This window comes from Nansenia antarctica (assembly GCF_963989245.1).
Source record: "Nansenia antarctica genome assembly, chromosome: 11".
Classification (NCBI taxonomy): Eukaryota; Metazoa; Chordata; class Actinopteri; order Argentiniformes; family Microstomatidae; genus Nansenia; species Nansenia antarctica.
In genome coordinates this window covers 22425944-22443443 of record NC_137681.1, presented here as the reverse complement: position 1 = coordinate 22443443, position 17500 = coordinate 22425944, and the positions used below count along the sequence as shown (strand labels likewise).

General features: G+C 45.7%; 1 protein-coding gene across 1 annotated transcript in view; it reads right to left on the bottom strand.

Moving 5' to 3' along the window:
- vclb (vinculin b) overlaps nucleotides 1-14380 on the bottom strand; it is a gene marked incomplete at its 5' end in the record, with an annotated part of 36732 nt that extends 22352 nt beyond the window's left edge. The window contains 2 exons of the mRNA XM_080541583.1: nucleotides 1-30; nucleotides 14213-14380. The exon at nucleotides 1-30 is cut by the window's left edge and continues 41 nt beyond it. Of these exons, the coding sequence (XP_080397709.1) occupies nucleotides 1-30; nucleotides 14213-14380 (198 nt within the window). The remainder of the gene's footprint in view (nucleotides 31-14212) is intronic.
- Nucleotides 14381-17500: the final 3120 nt, after the last annotated feature.

The window sequence follows — 17500 nt, the reverse complement described above, 5'->3', positions numbered from 1 at the left end:
CTCGGTCGTCTGGACTGTGTCTTTCCCCACCTACAACAGAGAGAGAGAGAGAGAGAGAGAGAGAGAGAGAGAGAGAGAGAGAGAGAGAGAGAGAGAGAGAGAGAGAGAGAGAGAGAGACTCCATTAACTCAAATTACATTGACATGTTTTGCCATTTATCAGGCACCTTTATCCAAAGCGACTTACCATAAACTTCTGTATAAGTAAGTGAATCATCTATCTATCAGTCATCGTAAGAAAAAGTAATATATGCTAGGACCAGGGCAGTTACCATGCTAGAAGGAAGATAAATATTATTATTTTAAATGTTTTTATTATTACTTATAGTAGAGAAACTATACAGGGGGTAGTGGGGATGAGGAGGTCTTTGTGAACCCAATGAACACACATACTAACTACATACTGTCCATCATTAGAGGGGACAATGCTAACAGCTAACAGATGCTTTTCCGTGACCAAAGAGAGAAATATGTTTGGGGAAAAACTTGGTGAATAAATGCTCAGGCAGTTAGTATTTAAGCCTTCGTGGTTAAGCAGTAATTACACAGTAATAAACAAAGAATTACTAGGCTTTTTTATATGGAGATTTATTATAACAAACACAAAAACTTTATTTTCATGTATGTAGTGCAACAGTAACACAACTTGTTGATGAACCATTGTCCTAACTATGAGTTATTTAGTGGTAGTAATAACATAGTAATAAACGAAGAATTACTATTTTCATTTTATGGGATTCATTATAACAAGCACTACTGTAATATAAAGAACTACATGTCCCAAAACGTTATGTTCATGTGTTGCCGTTAATTACGTAGTGTCCCAGTAAAACTTGTTGATGAACTATTGTGGTGAGGAGGCGGTGTGGAGGGGAGCCAAGACAGTAACGAAGACAGCCGCTGAACGCCTCCTCTCTCACCACACACACACACACACACACGTACACACATACAAACACACACACACACACACACACACACACACACACGGACACACTCAAACACACACAAACACACACACATACCAATATTTGACAAATACTGTACACAGGGTAGACATGTAGCATTTGATTGTTGGCCTCCACGTTCATCATCATGAGACCCCCAAGGCAACCTCCATCTCTGAACCCCCATCTCTCTCACGTGTTTTATTGCTACGGACCAGATCCCCCTCCCAGAGCTATAAACACTCACTCTCGCACTCACACTCACACCCACCTCTTCACACTGGATCATATTCGACAAGTGTTAACATGCCCCCCCCACTTACTCTCTTTTACAAGCTCGATCAATCACCTTCATCAACCACCCCTTCATCAACCACCCCTCCCTCCCTTCCTTCCTTCCTTCCTTCCGACGGCATGGAAACTCAACCAACCGGCCTTGCCTCTTCACACAGAGCAGCAGCCTAGTTCAACACGTGTGTGTGTGTGTGTGTGGGGGGGTGAGCGTTGACGGGTGATTCCGAACCGTGTCTGATTAGAGCCAGGGGGGCTCGGCCCGAAGACGCCTAACCCCCGCTCCTTACTCTCTGTTCATTGGTCCAGAGGGGGGACCGTCGGAGTGGTGGGGGTCATAAATTAACCAGGAAGGTTGTGCCAGGCTAAAACGGGAGCTTAGCGGAGGCTGGCTGTCTCCCCAGGCCCGGTGGCAGCCAGCAGATGCCACCCTGACATTCCACCCGTGACTGGCCGCGAACAAAAGCCAAAAACAACTGACTGAAGCGTTCTAGGGATGTTCAACTAAAGGGCAGGAGGGGAGGGCGGAGGGGGGAGAGGAGGGAGAGGGGGAGGGGGAGGGCCTGAGATGTAGGGCACAGGGCCTGGTAGGGTAGGTACACACTACGCTCAGTAAAAGTCCTTGTCTAGCCTGGGATACGGGAGGGTTCCAGACTGCATGATGCAGGCCTGCTGTACTCTATTGTCTTGTGCTGCTTGTGATGTCAGGAACCGAAGCCTAAGAATTTTCCTCTTTCACACTTGTGTAATGTGACGTAACGATAAACCTCTCGGTCTCCATGGCTTTGCCTACCGGCTCTAAAACATGTGCATTTCCGTGACCAAACAGAGAACTATGTTCAGGAAAGAACTTGGTAAACAAATGATTAGGCATTTACTTAGTATTACTGGGAAAGTAGTAATTACACATTAATAAACTAAGAATTACTAGTTGTCTTCCTATGGCATTCATTATAACAAGCAATATAAAGAACTATATCTACCAAGACTCACTGTATTGTCATGTTTTGCCTTTAATGTAGTATCTCAGTAACACCTCCCAGTCTCCATGGCTTGGCTACTGGTTCTATAAACAGGCCTTTACACACCAGGTAGCTGACGTCAGTGTGTGTGTGTGTGTGTGTGTATGTGTGTGTGTGTGTGTGTGTGTGTGTGTGTGTGTGTGTGTGTGTGTGTGTGTGTGTGTGTGTGTGTGTGTGGTCCCAAAAATACACTGAAGCGTCACAGAGAAGCCTGAGAGGGGGATCGGACGGGGCTGAAGGGGTTAATGGACCGGAAGACTGTAGCAGTTGTCTCATCCTCCCACCCCCCCGGCCTGGACTCTGGACCCTGCCTGAAGTCATTGTTTCCCTATAATGTCTATAATGTAGCTACCGGATCCCAGAGGATATTAGCTGAGTTTGATGAAATCCATGAGATTAGGAACGCAAACTGTTTTCCTAAGACATTTCCCTTACACTGACATCCTGATCGGTGGGAGGGCGAGCTCAGGCAAGTTCTATATGCTTGAGTGGAAAAAATGAGGTTATTCAACCTATTGTTGAGGGAACGGCAGCAGCCAAAAAGCTCTCTATGAGAAGACCACATGTACTGTACAGACCTTGGGTGCTTGGAACACAAACGTTTAATTCTTTTTCACTGAGAATCAAGTTTTTCCAGCACAGGAAAGTTAGCAGGGATGGGCTTAATAACAAAATCTACAGCTCTCCTCTGTATCTGTAGCCCGCCCGCCCGCCCCCCCCTCCCCCCCGGACCCCCAAGCTCGCCCCTTCCTGTGGTCTCTAAAGTTCAACAACAAACTGTAGCTGGGATCCAAACAACTTCCTGTAAAAATAGAACAGTGACACCATGTTTATAACTGTTGTTGTCAAGCCATTTTCTCTCTCTCTCTCCCTCTCTGTTATCTCTCTCTCTCTCCCTCTCTCTCTCTCTCTCCGTTATCTCCCTCTCTCTCTCTCTCTCTCTCTCCGTTATCTCCCTCTCTCTCTCTCTCTCTCCCTCTCTGTTATCTCTCTCTCTCTCTCTCCCTCTCTCTCCCTCTCTCTCTCTCTCTCTCTCTCTCTCTCTCTCTCTCTCTCTCTCTCTCTCTCTCTCTCTCTCTCTGTTATCTCCCTCTCTCTCTCTGACTCTCGCTCCCTATCTCTGACCCTCTCCTTGATCTCCTCTTTAAGTCTCTATGACTCATAACCAGACACTTTCATTTCACATGACTAAAGCCTGACTTCACTTAGCTAGGCTAATTCCACTGGAGCTCCAAGGCGTGGCAGCGGGCAGCTGCTTCTGGATGAGCAATCCCAACCAGCAACTGATTAGTCCTTGGTCTCCATGGCCCAAACCACACACATCGCCTCCTCTCGATCCTTCCAAACAAGCAGGCAAGGTTCTAAAGCTCAAGAGCGGCGGTGGGTTAGGTCATTCACCTCAGGTCGGTTTCAGCCTAATCCTATCCTAGAAAGCATCTTCAATGGAGATTCTACATTGAGTACATTTACATTGAATCATTGTGTGATTCAGTCCAGCCAGAGAGACTAGGCTCAAGCCTTGTCTGTGGAAACCGGCCCAATATCTTTTTTGCATACTGCACATTCAGTGGTTTTGGTTGCCCCTGTCATTGTGGTACTATGCCGTCACATACCGGGGTCGATGTCAGCCCGGCCTAGCGAGAGACAATACCCCAGCCTGGCTTTGGACTGGAAAAAGTTGACACTCCTTGTTTCCAGCTGCCAAGAAGAGACTGTTGATGTGAGGGAACCCTATGGCTGTGAAGGAGCTCAGATCAAGTGGCCAGCGCCAGGGAAGACAGACCAGGCATTGTGGGCTTCCACCCCGCATCACTCTCTGCACGGAGAAGAAAGGCCGCTCTCAGAGAGAGACGGGAGGACGGGAGAGCCGCACACACACTGCCTGCCTTTCAGACCACCGCATAACCGCTAGGCTAGCTCTTTATTTGGTAACATGACTATTGAGTGTTTCTTCGTCAGCATCTCAGATTATATTAGATTAGATTCAACTTTATTGTCATTGCTCAGAGTACTGAGACAAGGAAATGGAGTTTGGCATCTAACCAGATGCAAATGGTGGCAATGTGGTGCAAAAAACCTGATAATGTAGACAATGTAAGGTATTATAGTGAGTATAAATAAATGAATATAAAAGTGAATATACATGAGATGAATATCAATATGATAAGTACAGTAGCCTATGATATGTACAGAACGAGGGCAATAGGTATGTTACATATTTAAGATGTATAATTAGAGACAAGTATGATAAATATGGTATGTCCAATCTTACAGGTGCATGCTACAGGCACACACATCATCATATATCTAAAACACACACACATACATCTCTAAGCTACTATGTAATTACTATGTAGTACATTTACATTTTACATTTTAACCATTTAGCAGACGCTTCCAAAGCAATTTACAATTAGAGATTACAGGGACAGTCTCCCTGGAGTAACGTAGGGCTTACTCAAGGGCACATGTGGTAGTGTTCCCAGGTGGGATTTGAACTGATGACCTTCTGATCACCAGTCCAAGTCCATTATCCACTAGACCACTACAACCCATACTATGTCATTACTAGTAGGAACTATTTAATAACAACTATGTGAAAGTGTCTCGTATTGCTGTCAGAATGTGGGTGCTGAGCGGAAGAACGAGGCAATGATCGCTTCCTGCTCAGTAATCAACTTAGCAGAAATGCACCCTACAAAGATATCGATAGATCTCTTACACAACTCTCAGTCACGTCCCTCCATTAGTTACATCAATAGGCCTTAGATCTGCCCCGTCGGCGCCGCGTTGGAAGCGGTATCAAATAGCGCCTGAGTAACGGTGAATAAGAGGACGCACGGTAGGAGTATGTATGACTACTGAAGGTCAAGAGTTGACAGGTTCGTCGGTGGGTTTACTACACAACTGACAAGCCACATCAAACATGGTTTATTAATATTGTAAAAGGACGAGCACATCACGTACCCCCCAAGGTGATAAAAGACAAAAGCAATTGCCTCCTTTGCCTGTGCCAAAAGAAACCATTACAGAGAGGGAGAGGGTTCATTTCAGCGTTGTCTCTGGTGTTCCAGCTGTCCAACAGCACAGGACACAGAGGACTCGTCAGTGTCTCTCCGCGGTCATCCTGGTATTCTCAAGAAAAACTGATTTCACGACAAGCGTCTTCGGTCAGACGTTTTGAGTCATATCGTTTGACGAAGGCCTCTTATTCCTGTCAACATGAAACACTATTGCTGCCAACATCCATTTCTCCACACAGTGTGAAGATATTTGAACTCAACTGGGAGGTGAGAAAAGCAGACAACCGCCCCACGTCCCACACCAGAAGAGGAGGTGAGTCACTGGGACATAAATCTACTGGTGGTTTCCTGATCTACGTCTGACTGCACACCGGTTCCCCTGCCGGGATCTACGGCAATCAATTGCTCATCGTTGGGCTGGGAGAGCCGTCTCATCACTCCCCAGCGCGAGCATTTGTCTGCCCCCCCCCCTTATACCTCCCTCCCTCTCTCTCTCTCTGGCATGCTGCTAACAGCTGCTATAGTGCTGCTGCTGCTTCTGCTGGTCGCTCCAGAGGCCTAGCCAGGCCTTTCTGACTTGGCTTCCACTACTTCCTCCTCCAAACCTTCCAAACCTTCCCTCCCTCCCTCCATCCCTCGCTCCCTCCCTCCCCCACCTCCCCTTAAAAGCTCTGTTTCAACACTGTTTCAACAGACAATGACACAGTTACACAGATCCAATGAATCCATGAGCAAGACAATAAAAATGCTCCTGCTTCTGCAAGGGCAACACCATGTCTAGGCCCAAGCCATATCTAGACCAAAGCCATATCTAGACCAAAGCCATATCTAGACCAAAGCCATGTCTAGACCAAAGCCATGTCTAGACCAATGCCATGTCAAGACCAACGCCATATCTAGACCAAAGCCATGTCTAGACGAAAACCATATCTAGACCAAAGCCATGTCTAGACCAACGCCATGTTAAAACCAAAGCTGCCATGTCTAGACCAACACCATGTCTAGACCAATGCCATGTCTAGACCAATGCCATGTCTAGGCCAACGCCATGTCTTTACATAAAAGAAACAGGCCTATAATGCGCAGCAGTTATTTCTTAAGCTACGTTTTAAGCATCATAGTCATCGCAACGCAGGCTTGGAATGTTCTATTGAAACGACTGCATGAAATCATTTCCCTCAACAATTGACAGGAAACTGGAGACGCATGTAATAGGAAGCCTTTTCATTTGTACGGCCTTAAAGCACTTGACTTGAAAAGTGTTTTATGTTTTATGTTTCCCTTCATTAAAGAATGTTGCGAGTGTTAATCCGTGAAGTGCAGTGGACTTGACATTAATCAAAACAAAATGTTTTCCCATATGTTTTGGTTAGTTAGTCTCAAACAGCAATTGTAAACAGCACACATTGTTTATTAATGTCTCATGACCTGATAGACTTTAAAACATGAGGGAAGGAGACTTGTCTCTGTCCACATCCACTCTGTCTCTGTCCACATCCATGCGCTAAACCAAAAATGTATTGTGAGGTTGTACTTGCTAAACTGCTCGTCTTGCCAAAAATAACACGTTTACGATAACTTCTCCTTGTGTTCAGGTTTCTCATCACTTGAGCAAGTCTGTTTGCATAATCTGTTCATGTCTGACTGAATGCCCTGCTTTGTTTGGTTAACAACCACCACAATCTCTGAGTCACACATCATAACTTGAGTGCTTGGTAACTTCAACATGACTCCAGACAGTAAACCCTAAGAACTACACTATAAACCCTTCGCTAAGCGATCTGAGTAACGATAGCTTTGCATGTGTGCATGAGCCAAAGCAAGGCAAATCAAGCATACCAGTAGAGCTAGACTAGAGCTGATGGTGTGCACACAGCCATGCAGTCTCCAGACAGTGCCTGGGAGAGAGACTTGGCTCTGGAAGCCAGGCAGATAAACATTCAGTTCTTTCTCCGTGCCAAGGTCTTATGCCATTGACGTTCTTTTCCCGATCTGAAAGACCATAAAAAGGAACTGCTGAAATGATGCAGTACAGCCGGGTTCGTGATGTGATGATAAGCCGTAGATTAGTCATCTGAAAAGCATGGGCCTGATTAGCACTTTCAGATGCTTTAGTGGGAAACATTTTATAGCAGTTTATATCAGTTTATAATTCAGTTCAGTCTGTGAATACGAATGTTGATGTTTGACCCTCAAATGTGCGCTTCAAAGCAACAACACTTGCACTCATCTGCAGGACTGAGGCATTTACCCCCTTTCCATTGATTAAAGCCCCTCTAGAGAATGAAATCATCCCCCCTTCCGATCCGTGACGCATTCCACCTCCTCGGGGAATTCTTAACATTCCCCACTAGTCGTCCCTAATTGGGGTATTGATGCATTGTTCCTCTCAGCTCAGGGAACACAAAGTCAAAGATGTCGGGATGTTCCTGCAGTTCAGGATCTAGTCAATCCAAGCTTCCTGAAATCTCAAACCACCAGCAATCGATTCCCTTTTCAATCCACCGCCAGCATTAAAAAGCTCAACCTTACAACCAGAGAGAAAGCAACACAAACAGCCACCACAACCAACCATTGATTAAGACATGGTCTGATAGTTCTCTGGGTCGGTTTACGCTGGTTAGAGCATCCTGGCCCATTATGAAAGCTGGCCTTTTCCATCTCCATGCGTCTGGAATAATAGGATTGGCTTCCTCTTAATAATTCACAAGACAGACGAGGCCTCGAGTCATCAGATGTGAAGAACTCAGCCTTCAGGATCAGCCAGATCTAGCCTAGACACAGCTTCTTGAAGAGTAGGCCTAAGTATGAGTCATGCCCAAAATACACACAAAAAAAACATTGGCCACATGTCTTTTCTTGGCTATTCGTGACTACAGTAAATACTGTACAACTCTTCCTCAATTTTGCTGGCTCGAACTTGGTGACCAGAGTCAGGCTGGAGGATGTTCAACCTTACTGACTGTATAAGGTCCCAAATGTCTAGTGGTCTAGCTTTATTTTGTTGTTTATTTTGTAATTGTCACTTTATTTTGTTGTTGTTTTTTGTGGTCTGAGCTGTTGTAATCTATCTATCTATCTATCGTTCTATTCTTGACATGCAGATAGCATTCTTTAATCACAATTCAACAATCAAAGGGGGGAATTTAATTAATACCTAGCTAGCTCAGAGAAATCTGCTCTGGCAGATTGCATTAAACTGAGAAGGAGTAGCCCTCTTGTCTACAGGTCAGTGCGACATGTGGTTCTCTGGCTAGCGACGACAATGAGGTAAATGGTCTTCTCTGGCTCAGCTACAGCCTGGGAACGTCAGGGGGGAAGCTATAGACTCATTGAGGAGCTGAGAGGGCCGTGAGTTAGAGCACCCAGGGCTGAAAGGGACCCATCTCCTGCCTGGGCTGGGAGTTCCTCAGAAGAGGCATTAATTCAGCAGACAGATAGGCTTTTTTAAGGATTTATGACTCAGATTCAACGAAGAAGAAGGGCCTTTTTTTCTCAAACCACAAAGGGCACACACACACACACACACACACACACACACACTTGATGGGGTGCTGCAGTACGATCATAACACTGTTGTGAGATGCCGTTTCTAAGGCAACAGGAAATAATTACAGCGTGAGCTACGCCTTTGTACCACTCGTTGGAAATTATGTGATCATTCCTCAGATAGTCCAGCTGAGAACTCACAGTGCTGGGATCATCTCACGACAAGGCAGAAGGCTGGAGTAAAGTGCTCTCGTCAAGCTGCTCTCTGCCTCTCCCTCTCCCTCTGTCTCTGTCTCTGTCTCTGTCTCTGTCTCTGTCTCTGTCTCTGTCTCTGTCTCTGTCTCTGTCTCTGTCTCTGTCTCTGTCTCTCTCTCTCTCTCTCTCTCTCTCTCTCTCTCTCTCTCTCTCTCTCTCTGCCTCTCCCTGTCTCTCTGCCTCTCTGTCTCTCTGCCTCTCCCTCTGTCTCTGTCTCTCCCTCTCTCTCTATCTCTATCTCTCTCTCTGCCTCTCCCTCTGTCTCTGTCTCTGTCTCTCCCTCTGTCTCTGTCTCTCTCTCTCTCTCTCTCTCTCTCTGCTCTCTGTCTCTCCCTCTGTCTCTCCCTGTCTCTCTCTCTGCCTCTGTCTCTGTCTGTCTCTCCCTCTGTCTCTCCCTGTCTCTCTCTCTCTCTGCCTCTCCCTCTGTCTCTGTCTCTCTCTCCCTGTCTCTCCCTCTGTCTCTGTCTCTCCCTCTGTCTCTGTCTCTCCCTGTCTCTCTCTCTCTCTGCCTCTCCCTCTGTCTCTGTCTCTGTCTCTCTCTCTGCCTCTCCCTCAGAAGGCTGGAGTAATGTGCTCTTGTCAAGCTGCTCTCTGTCTCTCCCTCTGCCTCTCCCTCTGTCTCTGTCTGCCTCTCTATATATCTCTCTCTCTGCCTCTCCCTCTGTCTCTCTGCCTCTCCCTCTGTCTCTGTCTCTGTCTCTCTCTATATCTCTCTCTCTCTGCCTCTCTCTATGTCTCTCCCTCTGTCTCTGTCTCTCTCTCTCTCTCTGCCTCTCCCTCTCCCTCTGTCTCTGTCTCTCTCTCTCTCTGCCTCTCCCTCTCCCTCTCCCTCTCCCTCTCCCTCTCCCTCTGTCTCTGTCTCTCTCTCTCTGCCTCTCCCTCTCCCTCTGTCTCTGTCTCTGTCTCTCTCCCTGTCTCTCTCTCTCTCTGCCTCTCTCTATCTCTGCCTCTCCCTCTGTCTCTGTCTGTCTCTCTCTCTCTATATATATCTCTCTCTCTGTCTCTCTCTATATATCTCTCTCTCTGTCTCTCTCTCTCTCTCTCTCTCTGCCTCTCCCTCTGTCTCTGTCTCTGTCTCTCTCTATATATCTCTCTCTCTCTGCCTCCCTCTCCCTCTGTCTCTCTCTATATATCCCTCTCTCTGTCTCTCTCTATATATCTCTCTCTCTGCTCTCTCTCTCTCTGCTCTCTCTCTTCCTTTCTGTCCCTTGCTCTCTCTCTCTCTGCGCTCTTCCTTGCTCTCTCTCTCTCTGCTCTTCCTTCCTCTCTCTCCCTTGCTCTCTCTGCTCTCTCTCATATCAAGCTATGGCCCACATCCATACAACCATATATGGACTGAGCAAGTATTGAATAAAAGTAACTGCTGTGTATGACCGAAACCAATTCAATGCAGTTTTGAATTTGTGTGAAAAATGTTACAAATGGAAACGTCAGTGTCAAACCTGAGGAATGTGGGAAAAAAAACATAAGGTAAAAATGCTGTTGGTGTAACACCAACTTCATTGTTTAGACTGCTTAAATAAACTACCAGTTGCCTGGGTATCTTGAACATCAGCATTGTCATGCGTTTTAAATAAGAACTTAAGAAGCAATGTAATGATACCATATCATTTCTAGTGTGGCTTATTAGGTAGAACCATCAATCCCTTCTGCACACATCTCTGCAATAAAAGGTTCCTTCCGGAAGGAAGTCCGGTGGGTGTGGAGAAACCAACAAACCACAGGGTACCGTGCGCTCACTTCTCATCTACTGAAAAGGGGCGATTCTGAGGACCCCAACACTTCACACACTCTCAGGAGAGAATGGATACATCAGCTAAACAGCGCTGGCCTCAGCCCATGTAACCTATTAGCTTAACTGCCAGACTAATGATAAACCATACTCCCCGAATGCTTCTCTGGGCGGCAGGGAGATGCAGGCAGGGAGACGCCATGCAGTCCAAATGTCTCCTCCAGCCACTGGCTCAGAGAGACTCAAAGCAGTTTCACCAAACAGAGTTAAAATAAATTAAATGAATAAAAAAAAGTAATCCTTCCTTCTTCTACCGTGTGACTTGTGACTTGCCCGATGCCCCGGGCAGGACCGGTTATACAAAAAGCTGATATCTTCAGCACATATTTAAAAACGTTCATTTCCGGGTGTAAAAAAAAAAAAAAAAAGTAAACCACAATATCTGTGAAGACTCTGATAATGGACGAAGTCTATTTCAGTCCTCCTCACGTAGGAAGTGGCTGCGTCTGCTACGACGGGCTGTGGCTGAGGAGAGGGGAGCAGCGGCAGTTGTTTCCTTCGTAGTACGGTCGCTGTTAGGCCGCCAGACGGCAGGCAGCAGGGAGGAACCGGGCTCCTAACAGCAGTTACTGGACCACTGGACGCTGAGAAATTAGCACCGCCTAACATGTCTCTGAAGTGTGTGTGTGTCTTGTCTTGTCTATGTATGTATGTATGTATGTGTGTGTGTGTGTGTGTGTGTGTGTGTGTGTGTGTGTGTGTGTGTGTGAGAAATGGTCATCTTCACCTAAAGACAGTGTATCTGAGCAGAGGGAAATGCTATTGGTCGTCCTGTATCCTCTGTAACATGGCCACTTTTAGACCCCAGGAGATGCGAGAGGATATGGCCACTTATGGACGCATTGAGCTGTCATTAAGCAACTGGGCGCCTTAGACTTTACTGAGCTGTCATTAAACCACTGGGGACTGCCGTTGGTTTCAGTTTTCGATGAAGTGGGTCGAAGGCACACCACATCAAGCCCCTGGTGTGGTTTCGCAGGCTTATACACCACAGCTTAGCTGACACTGCTCTAGAGAGTGTGGGGCGTGGGGCGTGGGGCGTGGGGGGTGGGGCGTGGGGGTTAATCTGGAGCTGTTAGAAAAACACGGCTGTGATGATTCATTTTCTACTAATTAATTTATACTTAGTGACACACAGTGGGATATAAGTGTCATACATGTGCCTCCGTTGAGGTGACTTCATATTCAAAGCCAATGTACTACCCTCCTGAACAGTCCCCACAACCCCCCTGTACAGTTTCTCTACTATAAATACTTATTTTACGTAATTCTTCCTTCTTCTAGCATTGTGACTGCCAATGGCCCCTGGTCATAGCATAGATTACTTTTCTTATGATGACTGATGAATAGATGATTCATGCACATCGCTTTGGTTAAAGGCGTCTGCTAAATGCCAAAAATGTAACATGTAATGTAATGTACTTACATCATGACTGCAAGATCTCTGATATTGGCATAATCAGTACACGGTAAAAACATTGTATTGACATCTTTATATCGATGCTGGTGCGTTACATGTTACAAAATACCACTACACAATGATAACATGTTGATCAAAACAAGTAACATTGTTGCCAAAACATATGTGAAAATATGACTGAATGAACTGAATGTGATGTGTGCGACTATGCTGGGCTGTACATGATCAGTCTAAAGTAATGCGGAATGGTTAGACCATAGACGTTCTATCTCTAGGGGTTAGACCAGATATGTTCTATCTAGGGGTTAGACCACAGATGTTCTATCTCTAGGGGCTAGACCATAGATGTTCTATCTCTAGGGGCTAGACCACAGATGTTCTATCTCTAGGGGCTAGACCACAGATGTTCTATCTCTAGGGGCTAGACCAGATATGTTCTATCTAGGGGTTAGACCAGATATGTTCTATCTAGGGGTTAGACCACAGATGTTCTATCTCTAGGGGCTAGACCACAGATGTTCTATCTCTAGGGGCTAGACCACATATGTTCTATCTAGGGGTTAGACCAGATATGTTCTATCTAGGGGTTAGACCACAGATGTTCTATCTCTAGGGGCTAGACCACAGATGTTCTATCTCTAGGGGCTAGACCACATATGTTCTATCTAGGGGTTAGACCAGATATGTTCTATCTAGGGGCTAGACCAGATATGTTCTATCTCTAGAGGTTAGACCAGATATGTTCTATCTCTAGGGGTTAGACCATAGATGTTCTATCTCTAGGGGTTAGACCACAGATGTTCTATCTCTAGAGGTTAGACCAGATATGTTCTATCTAGGGGTTAGACCAGATATGTTCTATCGAGAGGTTAGACCATAGATGTTCTATCTCTAGAGGTTAGACCAGATATGTTCTATCTCTAGAGGTTAGACCAGATATGTTCTATCTAGGGGTTAGACCAGATATGTTCTATCTAGGGGTTAGACCAGATATGTTCTATCTAGGGGTTAGACCATAGATGTTCTATCTCTAGAGGTTAGACCATAGATGTTCTATCTCTAGGGGTTAGACCAGATATGTTCTATCTCTAGGGGTTAGACCATAGATGTTCTATCTCTAGGGGTTAGACCAGATATGTTCTATCTAGGGGTTAGACCATAGATGTTCTATCTCTAGAGGTTAGACCATAGATGTTCTATCTCTAGGGGTTAGACCAGATATGTTCTATCTCTAGGGGTTAGACCAGATATGTTCTATCTCTAGGGGTTAGACCATAGATGTTCTATCTCTAGGGGTTAGACCATAGATGTTCTCTCTCTAGGGGTCAGACTAGTGTGGTAAATGATCATTCTAATTGACCACTCCAGGTTAGAGTCTCTTAATAGGCTCCACTGAATTATAATAATAACCTTTATTTGTATAGCACTATTCCTGCAAACGTTGCAGCTCAAAGTGCTTTAATCATTATATAAAATCATCATTTAATCATTTAGTCATTTAAAGGCAATATTAAAAACATGGGTTTTTAGTCTTGACTTGAAAATAAGGAGAATGTTTATTCTCATTATTATATATAAAATTAAAAAATGATGAACATCAATTGTAGCTTCAATTGTTGATCCAATAAGCATCTTATCCGTTTAAAACATAGCAGCATAGTGCCTACGTCCAGAGAATGGCAGCCCAGCCCAGCCACAGGCTCCAGGGGGCAGGGCATAATAATGTTCAAGGGGAAAAGGGCGTCACTGCCCGCCTGGCCCAAGCGAAGCAACTTCATGAAACTTTGATACATTTTTTCGCAGATTGTTCACGATCTAATCTAAAGCATCGTGTGTCCCCCGATAGCGCAGACACAAAAGAACAGACCCAATAAGTGACAGTCAGACATGTCAAATGAATGAGACACCGGACGGACTGTCTGTCTGTCTGTCCCGGACAGAGGCAGGTAGGTATGGACTTCTCTGAGGACTTACCCGAACCAGGTTGCTGACAGCCGCCTGGACCGCCGCCACCGGCGCCGTGAGGTCCGGGATCGCCTTCCCGTCCACCTCGCCCTCTTCGTGCATGATCACCAGATGGGAGATCTGCTGGGCCACCGGCTCCAGGATACTTTCTATCGTCTTTGTGTGAAAAACCGGCATGATGATGAAAACTTTCAGCCCCCCGCTATCAAAAGAGAAATAAAGACAGGCCGCCTGTCTAACAAAAGTTCCCCTCTCTCTCTCGCTTGTTTGCTCCCCTCCTTTTGTGAAGTCTACGATAATTCCCGAGACTTTTTCTCCCAAGGACAGTTTCACTCTCTGGGAAGGATTGCAACCATCAACGTGAGGACCCTCTCCAACCACAGCTTTGCGAGGAGTGAGCAACCTAAAAACTCAATGAATACTATGTCCCGCCCTCTGATAAGACAGAGCCAATAAGAGCCAATAAGACAAACCGCGTGCATGTCACCACCGACGCCATTGGCGCACATAGCTGTCACTCTTTTCCCGACGCACTCCGCCCTTTCCACATAGTCGAGTTTGCTAGAGACGCTACTAGTGCTCCCTAAATTACGTAATACATTCTCATGCCCTAAAAAGGGAAATGTGGACTCGCGTGTTGTGTGAGGAGTGAATTCCAACCTGCAAGGACACTGACAGTGTGCGCTGTGGTGACGCCACAGGTTTGACAACCTCTTTTTTATTTATTTTTCCGGATGGGACATTGTGTAGTACGGTGGCTTCACAATCAAATTATCTTGTTTGAAATAAGTGATGTATGATGAATAGAATATGTTGTATTAAAGAGTATAATAGATTAGGATAGAATAGAAACACTTTGAATGTAGGGTGGTAACATTGATAATTGGAAACACTTTGAATATACAGTGATAACATTGATAATTGCTTGATGCTGATATCAGGGTTGGAGAGAGGGGTTCACTTTAAGGATCTTTTTTCCTTTGGTCTTACATTTGTAGGTTAGACCAAAGACAGTCAGAGCAGGACTCAGTGAAATTGGATACATGCAAGATATCATTTTATGGGCTAAAGTGCCAGAGCTCACACATGGATATCACTAGCAAATGACCGTAGTAGGCTACTATTGAGAATGATGTTGAATTACCACATCCACATATCCTGTTGCACCACAACCGACTGTTTTATGTTTTATAACTAGTGGCATCGAGGTTAGCCTCAGCCATTTTCCATCACATTGTTTTTGCATTCATACTTTGTGTGTGCTGCTTGGACCACCAAAAAAAACTAGTGTCAGCACAGTGTCAGTAACCCATGTCAACCATAGCTATGCACTTTTTTTATATATACAAACTGAAGATGAAATAATTTACTCAGGCAACTTGTGAGCAGCATATGAAATATTTTAAATTCCACCTCCCCCCCTTCACACCCTGAAATAACAATATTGGCGGATTGAAAACCAACTGCCAGCCAAACCAGCCAAGGAATTCCCACAGATTCCCAGGAGGGGCTTTGAGGCAGCGGTCCATTTCCTAAAAAGGAAGAGACCAAAAAGAAAGAAAGAATCAAGGAAGTTGCTCTGTTTGAGACCTCGTGTAAACACACACAGAGGCCTGATGGGCTGCCTCTTTACAGTGTTGTTATTATTGTAACATCTGCCTACTGAAGATGATCAAATGAAAGATCTTGAAATAATCATATTTCACCTCATCTCTAATTTTGGCTTGGTTGCCTGACATGTCTTTGAAAATTGAAAAGTGTGTGTGTGTGTGTCTTCTGTGTGTGTGTGTGTGTGTGTGTGTGTGTGTGTGTGTGTGTGTGTGTGTGTGTGTGTGTGTGTGTGTGCGTGCATGCAAGTCCATGTAATATGAAATACATGGGGTAGAAGACTGTACAGCATTCCTCCTACACCACACCATCACCGCTAATTACTGCTCATTCCTGGATCGCTGCCATTTCAGTTCCTCTTTCTCCACCAACAGTTGTCTAGTTTTGTTGACACATATGTGTGTTTTTAAGGAAGCGTGAGTATTATTATTACTTTAAGTGTGTGAATATGAGAAAGAATGTGTCGTTTACGCTGTACTTCCTTATATAGTTGTCTGGAAAGCGGGTGACATCACGCAGATCGTGCTATGTTTTTTTTTTTCATGATAGAGATAGTAGAGAACGACTGGAGAGGGTATGTCAGCAGGGCATGGGACGGATTTGCACCTACGCTGACATGGGCTTTTGTGTTCACTGTACGTCATGGTGCTAGACCGCTGGACCACCCCAGGCCAGGCCACACTTATAGGTCTTATGATTTCATCTGATTTCTTGGAGCTATGCTACAGTATGCTACTGCAAGTAAACATAGTATGTTTTTATATTAATATTATAATAAAATGTGATTCTTATCTAGAGAGTTCCATCATCATGTGATCACCCCTCAGGGAACGTAGAGGTACAGAGATCATCCAACAGCTCGTGCTTGAACTGCCTGTCTCCTTCCCTGTCTCCTTCCCTCAATCTGTCTCCTTCCCTGTCTCCTTCCCTGTCTCCTTCCCTGTCTCCTTCCCTCAATCTGTCTCCTTCCCTGTCTCATTCCCTAACCCTGTCTCCTTCCCTGTCTCCTTCCCTGTCTCCTTCCCTCAATCTGTCTCCTTCCCTGTCTCCTTCCCTAACCCTGTCTCCTTCCCTAACCCTGTCTCCTTCCCTGTCTCCTTCCCTAACCCTGTCTCCTTCCCTGTCTCCTTCCCTGTCTCCTTCCTTGTCCCCTTCCCTGTCTCCTTCCCTTTCTCCTTCCCTGTCTCCTTCCCTGTTTCCCTCAATGTCTCCTTCCCTGTCTCCTTCCCTAACCTTGTCTCCTTCCCTAACCTGGTCTCCTTCCCTGTCTCCTTCCCTCAATGTCTCCTTCCCTGTTTCCCTCAATGTCTCCTTCCCTGTCTCCTTTCCTGTCCCCTTCCCTGTCTCCTTCCCTGTCTCCTTCCCTGTCTCCTTCCCTGTCTCCTTCCCTGTCTCCTTCCCTGTCTCCTTCCCTGTCTCCTTCCCTGTTTCCCTCAATGTCTCCTTCCCTGTCTCCTTCCCTGTCTCCTTCCCTGTCTCCTTCCCTGTCTCCTTCCCTGTCTCCTGCCTTTCTCTCTACAGAGCGTCAGGCAGAAGTAGTGAACCCAGGAGTCCATCCTGAATATAGACATCAAAGGCAGCCTGAGGTTGGCTGATGTCTCTGGTTACTGAGTGGGGGTCCTCCCCTCTGTGTACGTTCTGGAATGTGAGTGGGCTGTGTCAGGATGGGTGGTCTTGGGTGGGTGGACC